Source organism: Plasmodium vinckei, assembly GCF_900681995.1.
Source record: "Plasmodium vinckei vinckei genome assembly, chromosome: PVVCY_08".
Lineage (NCBI taxonomy): Eukaryota > Apicomplexa > Aconoidasida > Haemosporida > Plasmodiidae > Plasmodium > Plasmodium vinckei.
The window spans coordinates 503,896-528,053 of record NC_051300.1 but is presented as its reverse complement, the minus strand read 5'-3'; the positions used below and the strand labels follow the sequence as shown (position 1 = coordinate 528,053).

At 23.3% G+C, this 24,158-nt stretch overlaps 8 protein-coding genes across 8 annotated transcripts; 5 read left to right on the top strand and 3 right to left on the bottom strand.

The window, feature by feature from the left end:
* Positions 1-1,623: 1,623 nt before the first annotated feature.
* PVVCY_0801380 (6-phosphofructokinase, putative) lies at positions 1,624-5,529 on the top strand (the record flags this gene model as incomplete). The annotated part of the gene is made up of 1 exon (XM_008626941.2): positions 1,624-5,529. The coding sequence occupies one exon, from the start codon at positions 1,624-1,626 to the stop codon at positions 5,527-5,529; it is 3,906 nt and encodes a 1,301-aa protein (XP_008625163.2).
* A 758-nt stretch (positions 5,530-6,287) lies between these two features.
* On the top strand, positions 6,288-8,321 carry PVVCY_0801370 (conserved Plasmodium protein, unknown function; the record flags this gene model as incomplete). Its single annotated transcript, XM_008626940.1, has 1 exon — positions 6,288-8,321. The coding sequence occupies one exon, from the start codon at positions 6,288-6,290 to the stop codon at positions 8,319-8,321; it is 2,034 nt and encodes a 677-aa protein (XP_008625162.1).
* Positions 8,322-8,503: 182 nt separating this feature from the next.
* PVVCY_0801360 (ribonuclease H2 subunit C, putative) lies at positions 8,504-9,415 on the bottom strand (the record flags this gene model as incomplete). Its single annotated transcript, XM_008626939.2, has 1 exon — positions 8,504-9,415. One exon carries the CDS (start codon positions 9,413-9,415, stop codon positions 8,504-8,506), a length of 912 nt encoding a protein of 303 aa, XP_008625161.2.
* Positions 9,416-11,117: 1,702 nt separating this feature from the next.
* On the top strand, positions 11,118-12,099 carry PVVCY_0801350 (SUMO-conjugating enzyme UBC9, putative; the record flags this gene model as incomplete). The annotated part of the gene is made up of 4 exons (XM_008626938.2): positions 11,118-11,264; positions 11,509-11,629; positions 11,784-11,866; positions 11,971-12,099. The coding sequence occupies 4 exons, from the start codon at positions 11,118-11,120 to the stop codon at positions 12,097-12,099; spliced, it is 480 nt and encodes a 159-aa protein (XP_008625160.1).
* A 1,901-nt stretch (positions 12,100-14,000) lies between these two features.
* On the top strand, positions 14,001-15,605 carry PVVCY_0801340 (type II NADH:ubiquinone oxidoreductase, putative; the record flags this gene model as incomplete). Its single annotated transcript, XM_008626937.2, has 1 exon — positions 14,001-15,605. One exon carries the CDS (start codon positions 14,001-14,003, stop codon positions 15,603-15,605), a length of 1,605 nt encoding a protein of 534 aa, XP_008625159.2.
* A 728-nt stretch (positions 15,606-16,333) lies between these two features.
* On the bottom strand, positions 16,334-17,743 carry PVVCY_0801330 (BSD-domain protein, putative; the record flags this gene model as incomplete). Its single annotated transcript, XM_008626936.2, has 1 exon — positions 16,334-17,743. The coding sequence occupies one exon, from the start codon at positions 17,741-17,743 to the stop codon at positions 16,334-16,336; it is 1,410 nt and encodes a 469-aa protein (XP_008625158.2).
* Positions 17,744-19,487: 1,744 nt separating this feature from the next.
* On the top strand, positions 19,488-20,111 carry PVVCY_0801320 (GINS complex subunit Psf3, putative; the record flags this gene model as incomplete). Its single annotated transcript, XM_008626935.1, has 1 exon — positions 19,488-20,111. The coding sequence occupies one exon, from the start codon at positions 19,488-19,490 to the stop codon at positions 20,109-20,111; it is 624 nt and encodes a 207-aa protein (XP_008625157.1).
* Positions 20,112-21,201: 1,090 nt separating this feature from the next.
* Positions 21,202-22,674, bottom strand: PVVCY_0801310 (major facilitator superfamily-related transporter, putative; the record flags this gene model as incomplete). The annotated part of the gene is made up of 1 exon (XM_008626934.1): positions 21,202-22,674. The coding sequence occupies one exon, from the start codon at positions 22,672-22,674 to the stop codon at positions 21,202-21,204; it is 1,473 nt and encodes a 490-aa protein (XP_008625156.1).
* Between the last annotated feature and the right edge of the window lie 1,484 nt (positions 22,675-24,158).

Sequence of the window (24,158 nt, the reverse complement as noted above, 5' to 3'; positions counted from 1 at the left end):
CATAATAAGTGCGGGAAGAACCTATACCTCCCGCATAAATAGGGATTTACTACAATCACGAACTATTTTATTTGCACCAAGTGCTTTATATATGTATATAATAATATATATAATGCTATATAATAATATATATAATACTATATAAGCTATATAATGAATATGTGAGTAATAATAGTATATATATAAGCTATATAATGAATATGTGAGTAATAATAGATATATATAAGCTATATAATGAATATGTGAATAATTATATGTAGCATATACAATGCTATATAATGAATAATATAGTACTAACAAAATATACTGGTATAGTAGTACACAAAATAGGTCGTATTAAAAATAAAATTAAGTAGCATTATTTACATTGTTAAATATATTTATTTTGACGTTATATTTTCCATGGATAAAATATAATGAACTTTTTAAAAATAATAAAACCAAATTATATATCAACAATGATAACATAAATTAAATTTAAATATTCAATTTTCATTTTTCATTGACTTTTACATTCAGTTATTTTTATTATGAAAATTATGGTCATGTCATATTTTATATCATTTTCCCCCCCCCAGAACTTGAGTAATTAATTCTAATTAATAAAATTGTATTAATATATATAGTTTAATCAATATATGTTATACATACATGAATGAACACATTATTTTGATTTACATGAGGATGTTTAAGTATCCTTTTTGCGTATAGTTATTATATGACTATATAATATATGCATAAATATAAATTTATTAACTATCCAACCACCAACCTTTTTAATTAAGCTGATTTTTCCTTTTAAATAGTTATAATATGTAGACCTTGTTATTTTACTGAAAAAATTACATATATTTAAGTAAACAGTTTATTGTCATATATATTGCATAAATGTTCTACAAGCATATACATGTACAAAAATTTATGTGGCATATACAGGAAATAATGTTGATTTAAATGGTAAAATTATAAAATGTTTGAATAAATGATTATATAAAAATATGTATATAATATAATCCGAACATAAAATTCATTTACCTTTTTATGGAAATGCAGAAAAATATTTAACCACTTAAAAATTTTGCATTTTACAGTGTACTTTATATTTTTCATATACAATTATATATTTACTTACATATTGTTATTTTAAATTGAGTTTGTCAATATATTAAAGACGTATAATTTAGAATAAGTCAAACTTTGTAACGCAGTAAAAATATACACGTGAATATATATCTACATATACTAATCAATAAAGAACAAATTTATTTTAAATAATTACAACAATATATTTGTAACATTTTATAAAATTTATTTGCTATATTAATAAACAAAGTTATATTTATACAAGTAAAAATATATTAGCATATTCAAAAATAAGTATATTGATTGTAATTAAAAATATATAAAGAACAGAACGGTAATTTACACTATTTTTCAACCTATTGTAAAACATACAATTATTAAAGGAAAAACCACTCTATCTCAAGCATTAGTCACAAAACAATATTATCAACCAAGCTTTAAAAATAAGCAAATACATTCAAATAGTAAAATAGTACTGCGACAGTTTAAATTAAAAGGGAAATATTAAATATACATACATAAACTTGTAAAGAGGTAAAAATGGAGAAAGAAAATAACCCTAGTCAAGTCAAAGACACAGAGATGCTAAATTGTTTGATGCAAAAATTAACATCAAAAAACTTTTTAGAAGAAAAAGAAACAAAAAATCGATTTTATTTAGTAGAAAATAAGGATATAAAAATAAACAAATTAAAAGAACATGGTCATTCAGCATCTTTAAATGACAATTTAAGTCCATTACAATATGAAAGAATAAAATATAAACCTACTTTACCTAAGGCTTTAGCAAGTGAATATCAAATATTAGATGAAGATTTTGGAGATGAATTTATAAATAAACAGGAATATGAAGAAATAAAAAATTTCTTTAAAAGCATAGATGGTTTACCAATGATAAATGTAAAAGAAACAAAAAATAATGAATCATTTAAAGGAGGAAATGTTTTGAAAATTGGTATTATATTATCTGGAGGTCCAGCACCAGGAGGTCATAATGTTATATCTGGTATTTATGATTATGCAAAACGATATAATGAAGAATCTCAAGTTATTGGATTTTTAGGAGGTATAGATGGTTTATATAATAAAAATTATGTAACAATAACAGATAATTTAATGAACAAATTTCGTAATTTAGGTGGTTTTAATATGTTATGGTCAGGTAGAGGTAAAGTTAGAAATAAAGATGATTTGCTAGCTATTGAAAATATTGTTTTAAAATTAAAATTAAATGGTTTAGTAATTATAGGAGGTGATGGGTCAAATAGTAATGCAGCATTAATTTCCGAATATCTTAAAGAAAGAAATATTCCTATATCTGTTATTGGTGTACCTAAAACAATTGATGGTGATTTAAAAAGTGAAGCTATTGAAATAAGTTTTGGATTTGATACAGCAACTAGAACTTATTCTGAAATAATTGGAAATTTATGTACAGATGTAAAAACAGGAAATAATGTTTATCATGTTGTCCGAGTTATGGGACGATCGGCTTCACATGTTGTGCTTGAATGTGCATTACAAACAAGACCAAATGTTGTATTGATTGGTGAAGAAGTTGAAAGAGATAAAATACCATTAAAAACTATTGTAAATAATATTGTTAATATAATATTAAAAAGACATGATTTAAATAAAGATTATGGTGTAATTTTATTACCCGAAGGTTTAATAGAATTTATACCAGAAATGAAAAAATTAATTGAAGAATTAAATATTATTTTAAAAACATCGAACCCATCGGAACCTTTTGATGCATCTAAATTAAAAGAATCAAAAGAATTATGGAATTTCTTACCACAAATAATTAGAGACCAATTATTATTAGATAGAGAATCAACTGGTTATATACAAGTTGGAAAAGTTGCAACAGAAAGATTAATAATAAATTTAGTTGAATCTGAGTTAGCTAAATTAAAAGATATTAATTTAAATATTCATTTTATGGCTCATTATTTAGGATATGAAGGTAGATGTGCATTACCATCCAATTTCGATTGTAACTATTGTTACTCATTAGGATATAATGCTGCATTATTAATTGACCATAAAAAAACTGGTTACATGTCAATCATACGAAATTTAAAAAATTCCTATGAAGATTGGATTCCTGCTGGTATTCCATTTTTAAGAATAATGCATGTATGTAAAGACAACTTAGGAAAAGAATATCCAGCTGTAAAAAAATATTTAGTAGATTTAAATAGTCCATTATTTAAAGTTTTAAAAGAAGTTCAAAGTTTGTGGTCATTATATGATTTATATAGATCACCAGGCCCAATACAATTTACTGGCTATTTAAGTAACTCCCGATGTTATACTGTTAAAATACCACAAAAAGATGAATTATTGTGTCAAAACTCAGAAGAATTAAATATTATAATTAATTCGACTAGAGGTGGTAGTGACAAAAAGGAAGATAGTCCTGCTTGTGGAATTTCAAATATTAAAGATAAAAATGGGAATACCGAGGTACAGCATAAATCAGGATATAAATCCCTTGGATGTATGTCTGAATTACAAACATCACGTTTATATAATAAATTGGAATTACCTGAATTATGTTCCGATTTAAAAGCAAAAGTAAGAGCAGGAAAACAATATATATCTAATGATCCATATACTCAAAAACAAATATTATCAAATTATCCAAACATGTCTTATGAAAACAAATTTCAAATTCAAGAAATATTTCATGATAAATATGCATCACCTATAGCTTTTGAATTAAAAATAGGAATTGTATTTTTATCTAGACAATCCCCAGGTGCTATGAATGTATTGTGTGGTTTATACAGACGTCTAAAACTGTTAAAAGGTGTTTGTATAGCATTTTATGGATTATATGGCTTATTAAATAATAAGTACATAATCATAAATGATGAAAACATTGCTAAACATTTAAATCAAGGTGGTTTAGAATTAACAGGAAATTCACCAGAGCATTCATTATTTGATGAAGAGAATAGAAATAAAGTTTGCGAAACTGTATCTAAGTTACAATTAAATGGTTTGGTAATGCCAGGTTCAAATGTGACAATAACAGAAGCAGCATTATTAGCTGAATACTTTTTAGAAAAAAAAATTCATACATCTGTTGTTGGAATACCATTAACGGGTTCTAATAATTTGATTCATGAATTAATTGAAACATGTGTTGGTTTTGATAGTAGTACAAAAGTTTATGCATCTTTAATTGGTAATGTTCTTACAGATGCAGTTAGTATGCCCAAGTACTGGCATTTTATTCGATTAATGGGTCGCTCACCATCTCATGAAGTATTAGAATGTGCATTACAAACACATCCAAACATGGTTATAATAGCAGAAGAATATGGAGCAGCTGATAAAACATTATGGAGAGTTGTTCAAGATATAGCTGATGTAATATGTGCCAGAGCCGAATTAGGAAAGAATTATGGAACGGTTCTAATTCCAGATGCATTATTAATGCATTTACCAAATATGAAAATATTATTAACAGAAATAAGTGATATACTAAATGAAGCATCTGAAAAAGGAGAATTAATACAAGCAAGAAACGATTTAGTTAATTTATCAAATGAAAAAATTGAAAAAGAATCACCATGGATATCAAAATTAACACCATGGAGTTTAGCATTAATTAAAACATTCCCTCAATTTATTATTAAAGAATTATTACATGTTGATCTAAGATCTATGCGTTTTGAAAAATTAGAAACAGAACAATTATTATTACAAATGGTTAAAGAAGAATTACATCAAAGAAAAGCTAAAGGAAAATATTCAGGAGTTTTTATGGGATTAACACACTTTTTCGGTTATCAGGGACGTTCTTCATTACCTTCAGAGTTCGATTGTAAGTTAGCATATACATATGGTCATGCAGCTTCAATTATTGTAGAAAGTGGATTAACAGGTTATATAGTATCAATTAGAGGTTTATGTGGTAATGTTAATGATTGGAAATTATTTGCAATTCCATTTATTTCTCTTATGAAAATATTATTAAGAGGTCAAGGAAGTAAAACATTAAAAAGTGCATCTAAAGGTGATTTACCAGTTATTCCTAGTGCACCTGTTGATTTAAACGGAAAGGCATATAGAAGTTTAAAAATTGCTTTACAAAAATGGCAAATGGAAGATAGTTCTTGTAATCCTGGTCCAATACAATTTGAAGGAAATGCTTCTAACTATTACAATAGAACATTATTTGAAGAACAATCCGAATATTTTGAAATGCTAAGATATGTAGAATGTTATGCAAATATATTGAAAGATACATGTAGATTTGGTGTATCTGCTGATTATTTAAAAAATGTTTTTGTGCAATTATGTGGTATGCTTGTTATGGCATATAAACCAAATGACATATTGCAAAGTATGCCCTCTATAGGAAGTATTGAGGATTACTATGATTGGGAAAATCAAAGAAAAACGGATAACAATAAAAAATTTATTTAAATTTGTATACTTTAGCTAAGTTAAATGTATTTACATTTCTTTTCTCTGCTTATTTAGTACACTATAAAACATTGCATAATTTTTATACTATTACAGTAATGACCATTTATATATGTGACATTGTAACTGCATCTTGCTCAAATAAATAGTTTTATATTTTACATTATTTTACTAACATTGTATGTATTATTATTTCATGCCCTATGTGTTACTTTAGTTTATAATGACTGGAAAACTTTAAAACGTTCAAATGTATTAAAAATTAAACAAATTGAAAATGTTCGAATAGGTTGGATGGGGATAGTCACATCTGCACATAATATATATGTGCATGTGCTTGGTTGATTGTTTCCTTTTTTGAGGAAAATCGCTTGAGCCGTTCAAAATGTTAATATATTTTTTTAAACTAATATGTAGAACATGTGTGGCATAAAAAACATTTTTATACTCTCAAAATTAGCCACTTTCACTATGTTTACTTTGTGATTATTCTATCAAATAATTTTCATTTTTTTTTTCAAACTTATAGAAAAAAAAAACAACACCGAAATGGCATGCTAAATAATTAGCGCCGTTGGCCAATCAAAATATGCAATTTTTCTCATATTAATTTATATTTTTTTTATTTTAATTTTTCACATTTTTTTGCTAGATTATATTTCCATTTTTTTTTATATTTTAAAATTTCGCATTCTTTGGCAAATGATAAAATAAGTGGGTTCCCCTGATCAAAAAAGAGGAACGAAGTTTCCTTAACAATGATACGACATAATAGTATAAGTTTAGTAAAATTCCTAACAAAAGATAAAAAAATATATTTATCACTTTTTGAAAGTAAGAGATATGTTTCCTATGATACCTTAGCAGGTATCCCCTGGATGGGGCATAGTCGAATTACAAATATTTTTGAGAGAGTTTCAAATGAAGGACCATTTGATAAAATAACATGGGAAAGACTTAGTGAGAGAGCTGATAAAATTTCTAATAGTTTTAATTCAAAAGAAATTGGAAGAATACTTTATTCCTATTCGAAAGTAAAATATAGAGATATAAAAATAATTTACAAATTTATAGAAAAAATAAAATATAAAGAAATAAATAAAACAGATTTATTATCTTTTGCACACATATGCCAAGCTTTAAATAATTTAAATTATTTTGATAATCAATTTTTTGAAATTGCATTATCTCGTATATTAAAAATTAAAATTGATAATAATTCTTTTCCAATCATTATTATTTTAAATGCATATGCAAAGCATTGTAACAACCAAACATATCGCTATATGAGTTTAAAGTTGTTAATATATTTTATACAAAATTTTGGAAACTACAAAGATACATGTTCGTCTCAAGGCTTAGTAATGTTACTAAATTCACTATCTCAAATAATTAAGCCGTCTCCAGATTTTTTAAAAACTGAAGATCCAAATTTAAACAAAATAATCATATCAAACAATAATAAAAGCTATTTATCAGAACAAAGTTTACATTTCAAAAGGTCAGGAAAAATAACAAACATTATACATGATGATTATATAGCAGTACCAAGTGATACGAATAAAAATTTGAGTGCGCCAAAGATCGGTGAAGAAAAGGATGAAGAATCAGAAAGTAGTTCCCCCAATAACCATACATCTACTAATATAAATATTGTTGAAAAAGATTCTATGGAAAGTGAGGATACTAATTGCATGAACAATACAGAAAACAATCCTGAGATTTATGAAAGTGGACATACGCAAAATGAAATAGACAAATGTTACGATGGCATAATAGAAAATAGTGAAAATAAAGAAATTATAAAACAATTTTTTGATGTGCTATTATTAGAAATAAGTAAAAAAATAGAAAGTATGAATCCACAATCTTTATCATTGATAATTAATTCATGTTGTAGAATTCCTTTTCATGTATCTACTGAATTTTTAAAAATAATTTGTGAACAAATAGATAAAAATATAAATTTCTTAACAATTCGGCAATTATCACTGATAATTAATGGGTATATGAAATTAAAAATAAAAAATATAGATTATATTTTAAACATATTTAAAGAGATTGAAAAAAAAATACTTTCATGTGATGATCACCAACTTAGTTTTATATTAAGTGGGATATCAAAGTTTAGCGAAGATAATATTAATTTTTGTAATGACAATAAAAATTTAATGAACAAAATAAATTCTAAAATTATTTTGACCATAAGAAAAATGAACATATCAACTTTGTGTAATATAATGTATTGCTATGCTAAACTAAATATTTATAATGAGGATATATTTAATGCATTTCAAATTTATTTAAAAAATTTATTAGACAATGCAAATATGCACCATCTATCGCTTTCTGCATATGTGTTTGGAAAATATAAAAAAAAAGCTAGTTTAACTGAATTAATATTAAAAAAAAGCGAAGAAATATTGCTAAAAAAAATTGAAAATAAAAACAAGACTAATCCAATGAATGTAGAAAATGGTTTTCTTATCAATGATATGAAAGATGCGCTAATTTTAATAAATAGTTTTAGTGAATTGAATATAAAATCGGATATATTAGGATCCTATTTATGTGGAATTATACATATAAACCAAAAAAAAATAAATTTATTTAATGAAAATTATGAACATGGTCAGAATATAATTTCAAAAAAAATGCACACACTTAAGCATAACATCTCATTTTTAAATGAACATGTTCAGGATAAAATTTTAAAAAAAAATATTTATTTATCCCAAAAAACGCTAGCTCTGTATGCAGATTGGATTTGTTCTACAAAAAATAATGACTGAATTTATAAATTAATGCATATACGAAAATATTAAAATAAATTAAATCGCCATAAAAAAAGGTGGAAAAAAAACAACCGGGTGAAATACCTTCAAAGATGACACCATAAATCTGTGTATATATGTGTGGATTGCATACGCTTATTTTTTTTTTTTTTTTTTTGCTTTTTAAAGAGAGTTTGTAGTTAAAATACGAGTTCACCTTCATATGCATTAAGTTGGGATTCCTTGTCATAATTAGCTATCGATTGAGAAATAAAAAACATTTGAAGTTTTTGTATATTTGAATCAGATATATCGGGATATTCATCTTGCTTCCAATAAGTAGCACTAGGTATCATATTATAAGTTTGTATTTTTTTATTAACATAACATAATTGATTTTGTGTTTCGCTAGCTGTATGATCATCATTGCTTAAAGTTGCTAAAAATGTTTGAGCATTAAAAAAAGAATAATTTATATTACTTCCAATAAATAATCGTCCTCTAAAATGTACCAAAAATTTTTGAAAATTATTTTCTTCATCTTTATCCATATCCTCCTTTTCACATTTTACCAAATTGTTATGGCTTGACGAATTTTCATTTTTTTTTTTATTTGCATGAAAATTTTTATTAGTTAGTTCAACATTTTGTGGATATATATCATAATAGTCATAATTATATGTATATTTTGTTATTACATCTTTATTATCTTCACTTTTATATGGTATAAAAAATATATCTGAATTTATTTTTCCATTTTTTTTTATATGAAATGGAAAAATATTTGTATTTAGTTTAACATTTAATATGTATTCGTTATTATGTCTTATTTCATTTCCAATTTTTGTATCATTATTATATGATTTGTTTGGGTTATTAAATTCTGTGCTATTTTTTGTATTATCCTCTCCATTCTCTTGCTCATTTTTTATTGCACATTCATCCTTTAAAGATGTTTTTATACCTACTCCCATATTTTTTTCCCCATTTGAACTTAACTTAGACCATGCTATTTCTTTAATAATATAAGGAATTTCATCACCTTTTTCTTTTATGATTTCCTGAAGAAGATTTTCTTCTTCTTGTATATCATCACCAAAGAAGGAGTTCATTATTTTGTAGTTTTTTCGTTTTTTTTTTTTTTTTTTGGCTAGCTAGATAGCTAAACTGTGTTTTCAATTGGTGACTTATGCAACTGATTTATGTCTCTACTTCGTCAATCAAAAGAAAAAGAAATTATTATTTGAATTATCTTTTGAATATAAGTTATATTTTTGGGAATTACAAGTTAATTAAGACGTGTGTTGTCATCATAAAAAATGCAAAATTTCTTTTAAAATTTTAAAAAATTAAAAAAAAATCGTTTAAATATGTGTAAAATATATTCTCTAAGCCGCTGAATGTTAATATATACTATTTTTATATTATATTTATTTTTTTTATGTGCGTATTATATAAATATATTGGATATGCACTATACTATGTCTTCTTTTTAATGTATATATTTTTTCTCATTTGGATTATGTATAGTTGTCGAATTTTCATTAATTTTTCATTTATTAATAATGGCAATTATCAAAATATATAAGCACACAGGCATATGTATAAATTCCCTTTTTTTATTATTTAATATTGTCTAAAATTTTTACATAGCTAGTGTTAAGAATTTTTATTTTAATTGTACTTAAACTATTGCAAAAGTTAAATATTATATAAATTTCTGTGGGGAATAAGAAGGGTCATATATTTGCATTACAATGTTAGTCAATCTCCTCTATATGTACACATGGAGCATACTGTACTAGCATACACATTTATGTAAAAATAATTAGTTATCATATTCAATAAATCCCCATTTCTTCCAAAATATTATTTTATATTTTATGGAAAATCAAGAAAAAAGTAAAATAATTATTGACAGTATTACAAATGTTTATATATATTAAGCATATGTAAATGAATTCGAATTGTACATATTATATTATATATAACTATTTATAAAAACTATAATAATGTGATGGGGAATAAGCATTTTTGACTAACAGATATTCAAGTTCAAGAGAGTATAAATATGATTCTTATAACTCTTATTATATTTGACTATTTATTGTAATAGTTTAAATATTTTTTTATAATTTTTTTTTATGGCAAAAAAAAGATAGCTAGACATGTATTTTGAACTTACATTAATTGTTTGTATATTTATTTAAACATTTGATTTAAACTGTTTAGTTTGTTTGAATAATATATATATTTTTTAAAAGGTTAAGGATTGCACTTTTTTCTTAAAAAAAAAAAAAGAGAAAAAAGAAAAGAACTTATTAGCGATTCGTATCATTATGATTAATTAATAAATGGATATATTTTTTACTTTTGTTTTTTTTCTTTTGTTTTTTTTTCTTTTTTGTAAAATTTCCATTTGTTTATTTTCGAATGAATAATATCTTTTGAAATATTTTATAAATTATTATGTTTTAATAATAATTGTATAAATATAAGTAATATTATCTATAGATTCGTTGAAAAAAAACCAAAAGTAGTACATGTGAAATACATTTACTGCTTTAAGTAATATATACATATATATGTATACTTTTTTTAATTTGTTTTTTTTATTTATATTTTATTTGAATAAAAGGTAAATATTATTTTGTACAAAATAACATATTGTAAAGGAAAAAAATTCGAAAAAAAATAATTACAAAAATCCAAATATAAGAAAAAGGGTTTAAATTAAATTTTTAAGAATATTCAAGTGAATATTAACAGTATTTTATATTATTATTAATTTTTTTAAAATAAATAAATGAAAAAATGTCTATTGCTAAAAAAAGGTTAGCACAAGAAAGAGCAGAATGGAGAAAAGACCATCCTGCTGGATTCTCAGCAAAATATAGTCCCATGAGTGATGGTAAGGGACTAGATATTATGAAATGGATATGTAAAATACCAGGGAAAAAGGTATAAATATTTCTTTCATATATATAATATTAATTATTTTTTTAAAAATTATTTTTATATATTATATGGACAAGGGAATCAAATAAATGAATATAACATAACAATATAAAATATCGTATTACTAAACATTACCACCAATTATTTGACAATTTTATGTCTTTTTATTAGCTAATATTTTATCGTTTTATTGTTTTATTTTTTTATTTTTTTATTGCTTTATTGTTTTATTGTTTATTATTTGTAGGGAGGTTTATGGGAAGGTGGAGAATTTCCAATTACTATGGAATTTACTGATGATTATCCAAGTAAACCACCTAAATGCAAATTTACTACAGTTTTATTTCACCCAAATATTTATCCATCAGGTATTTATCCAAAAAAAAAAAAAAAAATGAATAAAATGGATGTCATATATTTAGCTATATAATATGTACAGCTAGCTATTTGTTCGCTTTTTCATTGGCTATTTTTTTTTTTTTTTTTTTTTTTTTTTCAATTTTATGTGTATACCCTTCTTAGGAACTGTATGTTTATCAATCTTAAATGAGGATGAAGATTGGAAACCTTCAATCACTATTAAACAAATTCTTTTGGGAATACAAGTATAACAATTTTTTTTTTCATTTATTGATAAATGTATGCTAAAACATGTATAGACTTATCTAGCTATATATTTTTTTCACCCCTTTTTTACAACCTTAATTAGGATTTGCTTGATAACCCTAACCCCAATTCTCCTGCACAAGCGGAACCATTTTTATTATATCAACAAGATAGAGATTCATATGAAAAAAAAGTAAAAAAACAAGCAATGGAGTTTAGGCCAAAGGATTAAATATGCAATAATAATATATGTGTACGCATGCAAATATATAAGCCCAAAATACTGATTATTATATATTGCAAAAGAAAGATACACACAATTCTCCGAATATATATATATTTGCATGTCTTTGTGTATGTTATTTTATTTATTATAATTTTTAAAATGAATAATGATATTTACATTTATAAATTATAATACAAAAAAAACATTTTTAAGTTATTCTATATTTCAAGCAGTAATAGTATTATGCTTTCCTATGAAAAATTTGGAAATAATTTATATATGGTCTTATATTTATATCAACATTATATGTATTCTCATATATATAAGAGTATATGTGAATTTGCAAGGAGTGTAAAAATATGCATTATTTTTTAAGCAATGATACAATATTATAAATTTATATATATTTTTTTAAATTGTATATATTAATCTATATATGTTTATATTTATATGTATGCCCATATATATCCGTAGATATGTTTTCATGTATTTGAATTTTATAAAAACAAAATATAAATGGGTATGAAAATTAATTTAATATTTTTAAAAAAAACAATTAACAATCTTATAAATTAGGGTTTAAATAAAATATATACACATTTTTTAAAAACCCATAACAATCTTGTCAATAATCTTTAAAGTGTTTGTAAGAATATGTCCACATCATTTTTGTGTGTGTATTTATATTTTAGGTTTCAATGACATACAAATGTGTTAGGTGTTATTGTTTGCCCTTTTTATTTCAAATTAATAATTTTAATTATATGCAAAAAAAAAAAATAAATACAGTGAAATGTATAGATAAAGTTGTTTCAAATTGATAAAAGAAATCGGTGTATATTTGAAATAAGGAAATAAAATAATATAAAAATAATGAAGGGAAAAATGTTAACAATTTTGTGATATTTACAAATATATACACTTCATACATGTCTGATAAGAAAGAAAATATGAGTTTTTATTAAAGCGTGTGTTTATGAGGGTATATAAAAAATGTAAAATAAAAACAAAAAAGATAATATATATAAGTATATTTTTTTCAACACTTGGAAAATAGTTTATTATTCCCTGTACATTTTAACATAACTTTTTTGTTACATTTGAATTTAATAAATATTCCCTTTATACAATTTGAAAACAAAATAAATAAAATTTTAATACATATTGATGAATAAATATATCTTATGTATTTTATAAGGCAGATATTATACATACAATCTAATTGTGCATGAGATACACAAAAATTTTCTTTTAAATTTTTATTATTATATTGGTATATTATATATATCACCTTTATTTTTGTATAATATACATATCAATACTTAAATATTGTTTTATGTAAAAAATTAAAAGTTTTTCATCTGTTTCGTATCTTAGATTATTTATAATAGGGCATGGGATGGTTTTACTTCCCTTTACTTTTTTACTTTAATTTTTTTTTTTCATTAAGTATTCATTTATATGTACATATAAAACATGATGTGTACGAGAAATATGTATAGCATGATTGATTATTATTAGCAAACAAATTTATACAACTTATAAGATTTGTATAGTTAGCTATATAATTAGATTCAAATATGTTTGTATATAAATAAGGTATTCTGAATGTACTTATGTACTAAATATACTTGATTTTGTATATACATTTTTAAGTAATTTTCATTTTATTATTTTATATTTTTTTATAAAACATGTACATTTATTCTGGATATAATTCATCGTATGCATTGCCTAGCGTTGCCAAACAATACTTACACAAACCTGTGTATATAAATGTATGCGCGCATAACAAATAGCAGGCAATACATCTTTATTCCTTTTTTTATTTATTCTCCCGATCTTTTATGTTTACTTATTTATATTACATACAAACAATGATAGTAAATGGGAGTAACCGAAAAATAATGGGAATATTTCGAACTATGTCTAGTTTTTGCAATTCAAATAAATTAAAAAATGTAAATTATATAAATAATAAGAAAAGAGAAAAAGTAGTTATTTTAGGATCAGGATGGGGTGGTATACATTTTTTATTAAATTTAGATTTTCAAAAATATGATGTAACATTAGTTTCTCCACGTAATTATTTTACTTTCACTCCTTTATTGCCATGTTTATGTAGTGGGACATTAAGTGTAGATTCTTGCTCAGAAGGTGTTGACAATTTATTGAAGAAAAATAATATATCAGGAAAATATTTAAAACTTGAATGTACAGATATCGTATATAATGATAAGTATATAACATGTAAGGAAGATAGAAATAGTAATAATGAAATTAAAATAAATTATGACTATTTAATTATTTCAGTAGGAGCACAAACAAATTCTTTTAATATAAAAGGTGTAGATAAATATGCATTTTATATAAAAGATGTAATTGATGCGTTAAAAATACGAACAAAATTTATTTCAAATTTAGAAATATGTTTAAAAAAAATTAAGACAAACAATATGTCTGAAAAGTATATTAACAATAATATAGATGATGAAGTCATTAAAAATATGTTACATGTTGTTGTGGTTGGTGGTGGACCAACTGGTGTTGAAGTAGCAGCTGAATTAGCAGATTTTGTAAATAAAGATATTAAAAATAAATATAAACAAATTTATAAATATATATCTATTACTATTGTTGAAGGAGGAAATAATTTACTTCCTACATTCACACAAAATATATCCAATTTTACAAAAGAGAATTTTAAAAAGTTAAATATAAATGTGTTTACAAATTATCATGTAACTGAAATTGATGAAAATAATTTTTATATAAAATCAAGTATAAATAAAAATGAAGAACCAAAAAAAATACCTTATGGTATAATTATTTGGGCTAGTGGTTTAGCTCAAACGCCATTAATAAATAATTTTATAAAAAAAATACCAGAGCAAGTTAATAATAGAATTTTAAATGTAAATCAACATTTAAAAGTAATTGGGATACCAACAAATGATATTTATGCTATAGGAGATTGTAAAAAGATTGAACCAATAAAATCTCATGAGCATATAGATGAAATAATAAACTGTTTAGGAAATTCAAAAGTAACATCAGATACATTAAAAAATAAATCTAATGAATTATCGAATATATTTCCTCAACTTAGTAATAAAAAATGGGATTATAATAAAAATAAAAAAACAGAAATGAATCAAAAAGAACTTGAAGAATATTTAATGAAGGTTGATCAAAATTATAAGTCTCCAGCACCAACAGCACAAAATGCTAAACAAGAAGCTTTTTATTTATCAAACATATTTAACAATCATTTATATTATAAAAATAATAATATTATACCACCATTTATTGAAAAATGGAAAGGTTCTTTAGCATATATAGGTAATCATCAAGTGGTAGCCCACTTACCATTTTATGAAATAAAAGGTGGACCTCTTTCATTTACCTTTTGGAAAATTATTTATATGCAAATGCTATTAACCTGGAAATCACGGTTTAACTTTATCTTTAGTTTTTTACGAACAAAAATTTATGGTAGACCATTTCACTAATCAGGCCCACATACATACATATATGTATACATATATAGTAGTTGGACAATTCCTTATTTAGTCCCTTTTGCACATAATTTTTTATGTTTTGTTTTACCTCCACAATGCTTTTAATTATCCACTTTAACTTTGCCATTACTCATTATTTTTTCATTTTTTTACTTTTCCATTTTAAATTCACCAATTTGAGTTCCTCTTCAAGAGGTATAAATTATTCACACGATAAAACCAAGAGAGAGGAAGATCACTTCTCTTATTAATATGCACACTACGAATGTGTATGATTGTAAATAATAAGACATGTTTTATTCATGCAGGAAATACATTCTGCTATTTTATATAAATAAAAATAGTTAACCATTTTTATTATCAATAATTAATGAATAAATATTATAAAAACAAAATATTTCATTTTTTGAGTTTTAGAATTCTATGTAAAATCATGGAATTGCTAAATAAAATCTAATTAAATGAAAAATAAATTAAAGACGCAAATAAATACTAATAAAAAAATTGAAAAAAATATGAGATAGTGTAGTAAAATAGGGTTCAGGGTTTACACCCCCTTTTTACACACATCAAAAAAATATAGCCAAAGTATATTAAGAAATAAATTTAAAAGATAAGCAAATAAAAAGTGAGCATATACAAAAATAAGATAATACTTCCTAAACATTAATTAGGAAATATAAAATGGATAATCATTTTTATTTTGCTTGAATAAACATTTAAGCATTCAAGAGATCTTTTTCAAATTGTTCTAACTCCTTGGCATCAAATTTATTTATGCCATCAAAATTTATGTCATCACCAAAGTTAATATCTTCACCAAAATTAAACTCATCTATATTTATCTCTTTATATTTTTCTCTAACTTTATTTGAATCTGTTTGAATATTCAAAGTTTGAGAAGTTTCATTTTGAGTGCTATCATTAGGATTGCAATTTTTATTTTTCAAATTATTAGTAAGAGAAGAATTCGTATTTGGGTCATCAAAATGGAAAAGAACTTCTTCACTATCACTATCCATCTTTATTTTATTTATTTTACTATCATAGCATATGTTGTTTTTATCTTGTATAGTTTCTTTTTCCAAACATTTTAATGGTTCACTTTTTTCAATATTATTATAATTGTTAGGATTTAAAATAGAATTTTTCATTTCAGTTAAATGCGTATCTATCAATTCAGTAGATTCATTTTTGTCTGCTAACCTTTTAGTTTCATTATATGCATCATCAAAGCTTTTAATAAAGGACGATGATGCAGAGTAGGAAAAGGTTACTAAGTTGTTTCGGTCTGGGAATGCATATTTATTCTCTGTGTTGTCATATATATCGGAATAATTAATCATGTCATTACTTCTTCTCTTTGCATGTTCAGCTTGAATGTACTCATCAAATATTGTCTGCTTGTTTTCATGAATATAGTCTGCTAATTCGTTGTATATAATATCAATATTAAAATAATAGGATTTCCAAAAAGCTATTTCATTCATGTATTGAGGGACAATAGAATTTTTTGTGATTACTAAATTATTGTCTTGCTTAAGAATTTCATCAGTTTGTATTTTTTTTTTTTCCCAATTAAAATTATAATTTTGTAATACCACAGTATTAATAATTTTATTTTTATCTTTATTTAATTTTAATATTTGTTCATAAACAATTTGATTAATATTATTATCAGGTAATTTGATAGGAAAAGACTCACCATATTTTTTTCTGTAAATTTTTGAAACCATAATATCCCCTTTTTTCCATGGTACAATTCGGGATAAATATATTTTACAATCATTTACGATTGAATTAGAATTATGATAGTTTATATTTTCATCATTATTTGTATTTATTTTTTCATTATATATATCAGTAACTATTTTTTTAAAATTGTTAATACCATTTACGATTTTATTATTGTAATATATAAACTCAGGAGATTCAGTTGCATTTATTATATATTTATTATTTATTTCATTGATCTTATTATTAATACTTGTTTTTAAACTTATCGTATTTGTATCATCATTTTCTATATTATTCGATTCTATATTTACATTTATTTCATTTAAAATTGTATTTATATTTTCAGCTTTCTTTTTCACCTGATTGCTTAACTCTTTCCATAAAGAATACATCTTCAAACAAATTCGGAGAGGAGTTAAAAAAAAAAAGACTGTACAATAAATCAGTAAATAAACAAATATATCATGTCCTCACTTTTTTTTTTTTTTTGAGTGTTATATAATTTATTTCCATACAATACTGACGTTGAGCTTCCTACTATTTTTACACAACATTGTTCAACAAAATAAAAAAAAGAAATTCAAATTATAAGGAAATTATTTTTTCTAATATATTTATTTATAAAAAAATAATCTTGTATATATATTACAAATTAAATAGTATCTTTATATATGTTTGTATAGCTATATATACATTTTTTTTTTTTTTTTTATATTTTTTTATGGTATACATAATTTTGATACTTGTATTTTGCTGAAATGGGGTGAAAAAATAAAAAAAAACTGAAATGATCGAATATAATCTAACAAATATTGAATAAAAATAAAATTAATAAAAATTAAGAGATAAATAAAACTATAAAATAAGAAAAAAATGATAAAAAAAAAGACAAGTATATATTTTTATTTATTTTATTTCTCTTAATAATATTAATTAAAATATATATGCACATTAATTATACAAAATTACACATAAATATTGTACTATTTTTACACATAAAAAATTAATGTGCATCATACGGTTAAAAAAAAAAAAGATTGTACAGTATTATAGCATATATATATATATATAATATTTAATATGTATATATTACATATATATATTAATATGTACTATTTTTACAACTTGTATGGGTCCCCTTTTAATCTTAAAATCACAATGCTGGATAGTTTAATAATACGATTACCCTATATTTTTAAGTTCAAGCTTTTATTTTATTTTTTTTTTTTTTAATTTACATTATAACATTACAAAATACAGACTTATATTTCGTTCACCTAATCATTTATTTACACATTTATTTATGCATTTAATTGGTCATATTGTATATATTTATGTGTATATTTTATTACATTTTAATAATTTGCTAAATAATTGCTAGCAATTGTAACACAAATAAAACTATTTTTATGTGTATAAAAAATCGTCATGAATATATAAATAAGTTATTATTTTAATTTTGGGCACGCACAAACTTAGTGCAAGGCATAGTTATGTATCACTGTTGTACGTACATCCCATGTGAGAAATAATGGCATACATACATATATACAAATTTGTGGATATTTAGCTGTATATATACCCCAAACATTATACGATAACATTCATTATTAATATTATGTATTAATTAATTTATTCCAAGCGGAATGAGACATACATATGTATGTATATATACTAATTCGCGTTGCATTCCATACATAGGCATGTAATTGGATATATTATGCATTAATTAGTTACATATATATATATTTTTATACGTTTAATTTAAATGCCCACACACGGCTACTTCAAAACTGTTTAATTATCCTCACCACCTGTTCGTAAACATTTTTTATTTCCAAATTTTATATTTTTTTACAACCTAGTACATATAATAGTAAGTCGATAAATTATACATACATGGAGAAGCAATAACGAAATCCTTAAAAAAGGAATAAATATTAAATTACTAAACTTTTATTTGAGCAAATGTGTTTTTTTTCGAAGAGGTAGAAATACTATGCTTTAAATTTAGTGAAACCGGCCTAGAAATATATACAAATAAGCATATATACATACTTATATAATATTTATAAAAATATATGAATGTGTACCTGGGGATATATAAACGTTTACGCACCTTCTTGATGCGCCAAAATGAATGAAGACGTACTGAAGAATATAAAAATCAATAATAATTTTTTAGAGTTTGAAGAAATAATAAAAGACATAAATACCCCTTTTAGTTTTATTGATTTAGTTGAAATTCCATGTGTGCCTTTAGTAGATATATATGGATTATCATTACTTAGTAATGAAGCATATTTAGAATATAAAAATGGATTACGAGAAGATAAGTTAAAAGTAGACGATGAAATAGTTTTGTCATTATTTTTTGCTGTAAAATTATATAAAAAAAATATTATAAAAATTAAGTTTCCTTCTTACTATGATATAATTGAAACTTTAAAGTTTGATCCAGTTTCAGTAACAATTGGTTTGTTTAATCAATTTTATTTTGAAACAGCATATGAACTATGTAATTTATTACCTACTAATGAATGGCCTTCAACAAATTTTTATGATATATTAAGAAAAGCAGAAAAAACAAGAATACATTTTTTAATAAATAATAAAAAAAAATTAAACTCCTATTTCTTAGAAGGACTTACAAACAAAGAAAAAAAAATTTATAAATATTTTATTGAAGGTACTTCAAAGGAAAGGGAAAGAATGAATAAAGAAACAACACTTTTTTATTTTTATGAGAAGGAAAAATGATAAAAGGGGTGTCTGAAATTACAAAATACCAATGAAATATATTTACTTTTTTTTTTGTTATCCTTATGAAGATATACCTTACATGTATAATTTTGAATTATTCATCTAGGTATGTATAAGTATACATGTAGCTATTATTTTATCGTTTTTTTTTATCGTTTTTTTTTATCATTTTTTTTATCATTTTTTTTTTATCCTTTGTTTTAAAACTATTATTTGTTAATAAATATAAAATTAGCTAATTATTTGATCATATTTTTTCGCCATATTTCGTGGCATATATATGTCTATCACTTGTGTGTGAGCCTTGTGCTAACCTTTTTTATGACAAAAATTCTGAATATGTCATAAAAATTAAGGGAAAAAAGCTTATATTTATGAACAAGAAATAAAAAATAGCTAAAATATTTTTTTTTGTTCATATTTTTTTTAAAAAATAAGTTGCTAATTAAGCGTTGCATGTCACTTGTAATGTTCTATAAAACAATGATGTCATATAATATAATACAAAATTGCAAGTATTATAACTTGAAATAATTGTATAAATGATAAAATTGAAAAAATTTATAACTATTTATATGGATAATGTTAAAAATATTAACTTAAATAAATATCAAGTTGTATACAAACATTGTAATGACCATTGGCGCAATAAAAAGGCAAATTCGTAAAAAATTAACAAAATAGTACGAGCATATTAACATGTATTAAATATATAAAATAATAAGGGACATGTATATAATAAAAAATATGCAGCTAAATAAATATTTCGTTTTGGAGTAAAGCATTAACAAATATTAATAAAGGATGTGCATATAATTTGCAGTCGCAGAAAATATATATATTTCTCGTGTGCGAATGCAATAAAAACGCCAATTAATGTCAAAATTTAAAAACGAATTAATAAAACACAACTGTAGAAATGCATCCATAAAAATATGTATGTAAATGCATGTGTATGTATAAGTAAGGACAACATTCTTTTAAATGGATTAACAAATTATAGCATGGTTTCAAAGATGTGTAATTCAATGAAAAAAAAAAAAAATCATAATAGCAAACAGTATCTATAAATATATACATAATATAGTTAAGCTGCGTTTAATGCTTTTTTTTCTCGGTTTTCTGCAATTTTTAAGTATCCACAAAGTAACAAAGCAATAAGTCCAAGGACGTTTAAACCATAAGTAACAGGGAAATGTTTTCTTTCTCCCAAATTGGCATATACAATATTTGTCAAATATGTCAAATAAAAATTAAAAAATAAAAATAGTGCACTGATTGCAAACATAATTCCACATAATTTTCCAAAATGCTTCTTCGAATATTTTTCATCAACATAGCAATAAAAACATGAAAATAAAAATGAGATATATAAAAAGAATGAAAATATAGCAACCATTTTGCAATATACTGAATCAAATAATATTAAAAAATAAGATATTGATCCAAATAAATTATTTGTCATAATACTATAAACTGATCCAAATTTTCCAGCTAAATATCCAAATATTGGGGTAGGTATAAATGAAAAAATAGTGGCTATAGAAAATATATGTATTAAATCGTTGTTATTCCATACAAATATTGATCTATTTGTTTTCATAAAATAATCAAATCTGATCATACTACTACAGCAAATAAATGTTGCTATTATATATTCCCATTTTTTATCATGTCTCCATAAAACTTTAATTTTTTCACTGAAGCTTTTATTTGCACTATTTAAATTAGCATTCTTTTTATGTCCCTTTTCAATGTTATCTATATCATTTGTTATATCTGCTTTTGCTTTTCTATCTGTATGTGATGACCCAGTACCTATTTCACTTCCCATTTGTGAAACTTTATTATTTTTTGTGGGCACAATAAATATACCAACTATAAAAGAAAATAAACTGCAAGTAAGTAGATAAATTATACATATAACATAAAATTCGTCGTTTTTTAAATTGAAGGTATAAAAAAATCCGAATTTTAAAAATAATGCAATTGCATATCCAAATGATCTAGCTGATCCCAATATTCCAAATATTAATGATTCTTGTTTGGGAAAAAATTTCGATAATTTTAATAATGGGATAAATGATAAATCAGCTGATACACCTAAACATATGAAAAAGGCATACCAAGCATAGGAATGTTTAATTATACTTAATAAAATAAATCCCAATGCTAATATTGTTTGACCCCATAAAAAACATACTTTTTCTCCATATGAATCTAATACAAATCCACTGACTGATGATAAAAAGAAATGAACAAAAAATGATAATGTGAATAAATTATTCACAGCTGCATCTCGATTACCACATGTTTGATAAATATGATTCGCATCTACTCGAAATTCTTCCATAGTATCACCAGGTTTACATAATTCACTAAATGCCCCGGTTTTGTATATAATTGGTTGCCATGCGCTAAACCCTCCATGTACAAAAGTACCTATCCCAGAGAGAATGGAATATATTACTAATACGGCCCATCTATTAATTTTTAATCCGCTTCCTTGTTCATTTGCATATTTCATTTCTGAAATTTCGTCATTCCCCTTAGTTGCCATTGTATATATACATATAAATTGATCGAAAAAAAATATAAAATTGTGTTTTTATTTCTTCGTGTAATTTATGACGTTAAAATATTTGCCTACTTATGTGGCAACTCTGTATAATATCCTCGAATTATTGTTCTGAGTTATACAGGTATCTGCATAAATCGTTTTAAAATACGTGAGCAACTGTACATATATAATGCTTGTATAATAAATACAAAGAAATATCGTACAACGAATGTTTCCCTTTCTATATATTTATAATAAATTTAAAAATTAATATAAATTCTTCTACATACTTATACATCAAAAATAAAAAATATATATAAGCCTTATATATATTTTAAAAACTAATTCAAAACGCGCTTTTAAACAAATGAGATCATTGAAAAGGTATAAAAATATATATTATTTTGAAATAAACATTAAAAAAATATATATATCCCAAATAAAAATAAATGGGAACAAATAACAAAAACACAACTATTTTATTCAAAATGTAACTAAAATTATTCAAAATATAAGCAACTTATTCGAAACAAAATCAATTAAACATTCGCCACATTGTGGAAATAAAAAATGATAAAATAATTAAATATGCCACTATACAAAATATATTTATGTATATACATGCACGATACGTTTTAAATAAACTTTAACTATATATTATTATATATAAACCAAAATTATATATGTAACATTGTTATAATATTGTGGCTTCCCCTTTTTAATTTTGTAACAATTATATAATAAGAAATAAGCATATAATAAAAAAAATACATATTCAATTTTATTCATATATAAATAACACAAATAAATACTTTTTTAATATTCCAATAATTCGAAATATAAATTCAACCATTTTTTTTTATTCTTATTATGTACGCAATTTTTATTAATTTCCTTTGCTACTGGAAATTTTCAATAAGCACGCATGCAATAAGTCGATGTTGCTTTTAATAAATACATCTCCATATGCGTATATATATTATATGTAATATATTAGGTGAATTGTGCTAATACAATAAATGGCATATATACTTATGAAAGGGTATACTTACATATATATATCACAATAAAAAAAAATAAGTTTGTAATTTTTATTCTCTTATATTTATACCAACTTTTAGTTAATAATTTAATTTTCTCATTATCTTAAATATTCAAATAGCTTAATATTTATTATGAATATTTATTTTACGATAAAAATAACGAATTATAACAAAAAAAAAAAAAAAGTTAATTCATTAAAATTTATTATGCTTAAAAAAAAGAACAAAAAAAATGTTTCAAAGAATGCAAAATTTATCACTACCTTGACACAGGTTATGTTTTTTTTATACTTATGAAAATAAATAAGGCATAGTATGTATATGTATATGTATGTACATTGGGAAGGTAATTATTTCCCCTTATCTCATTAGAGGGTCACTAAAATAGATTAACAATGGGTATTTAAATTATTTAGGAAAACAAATAACTAAATTGTTTAC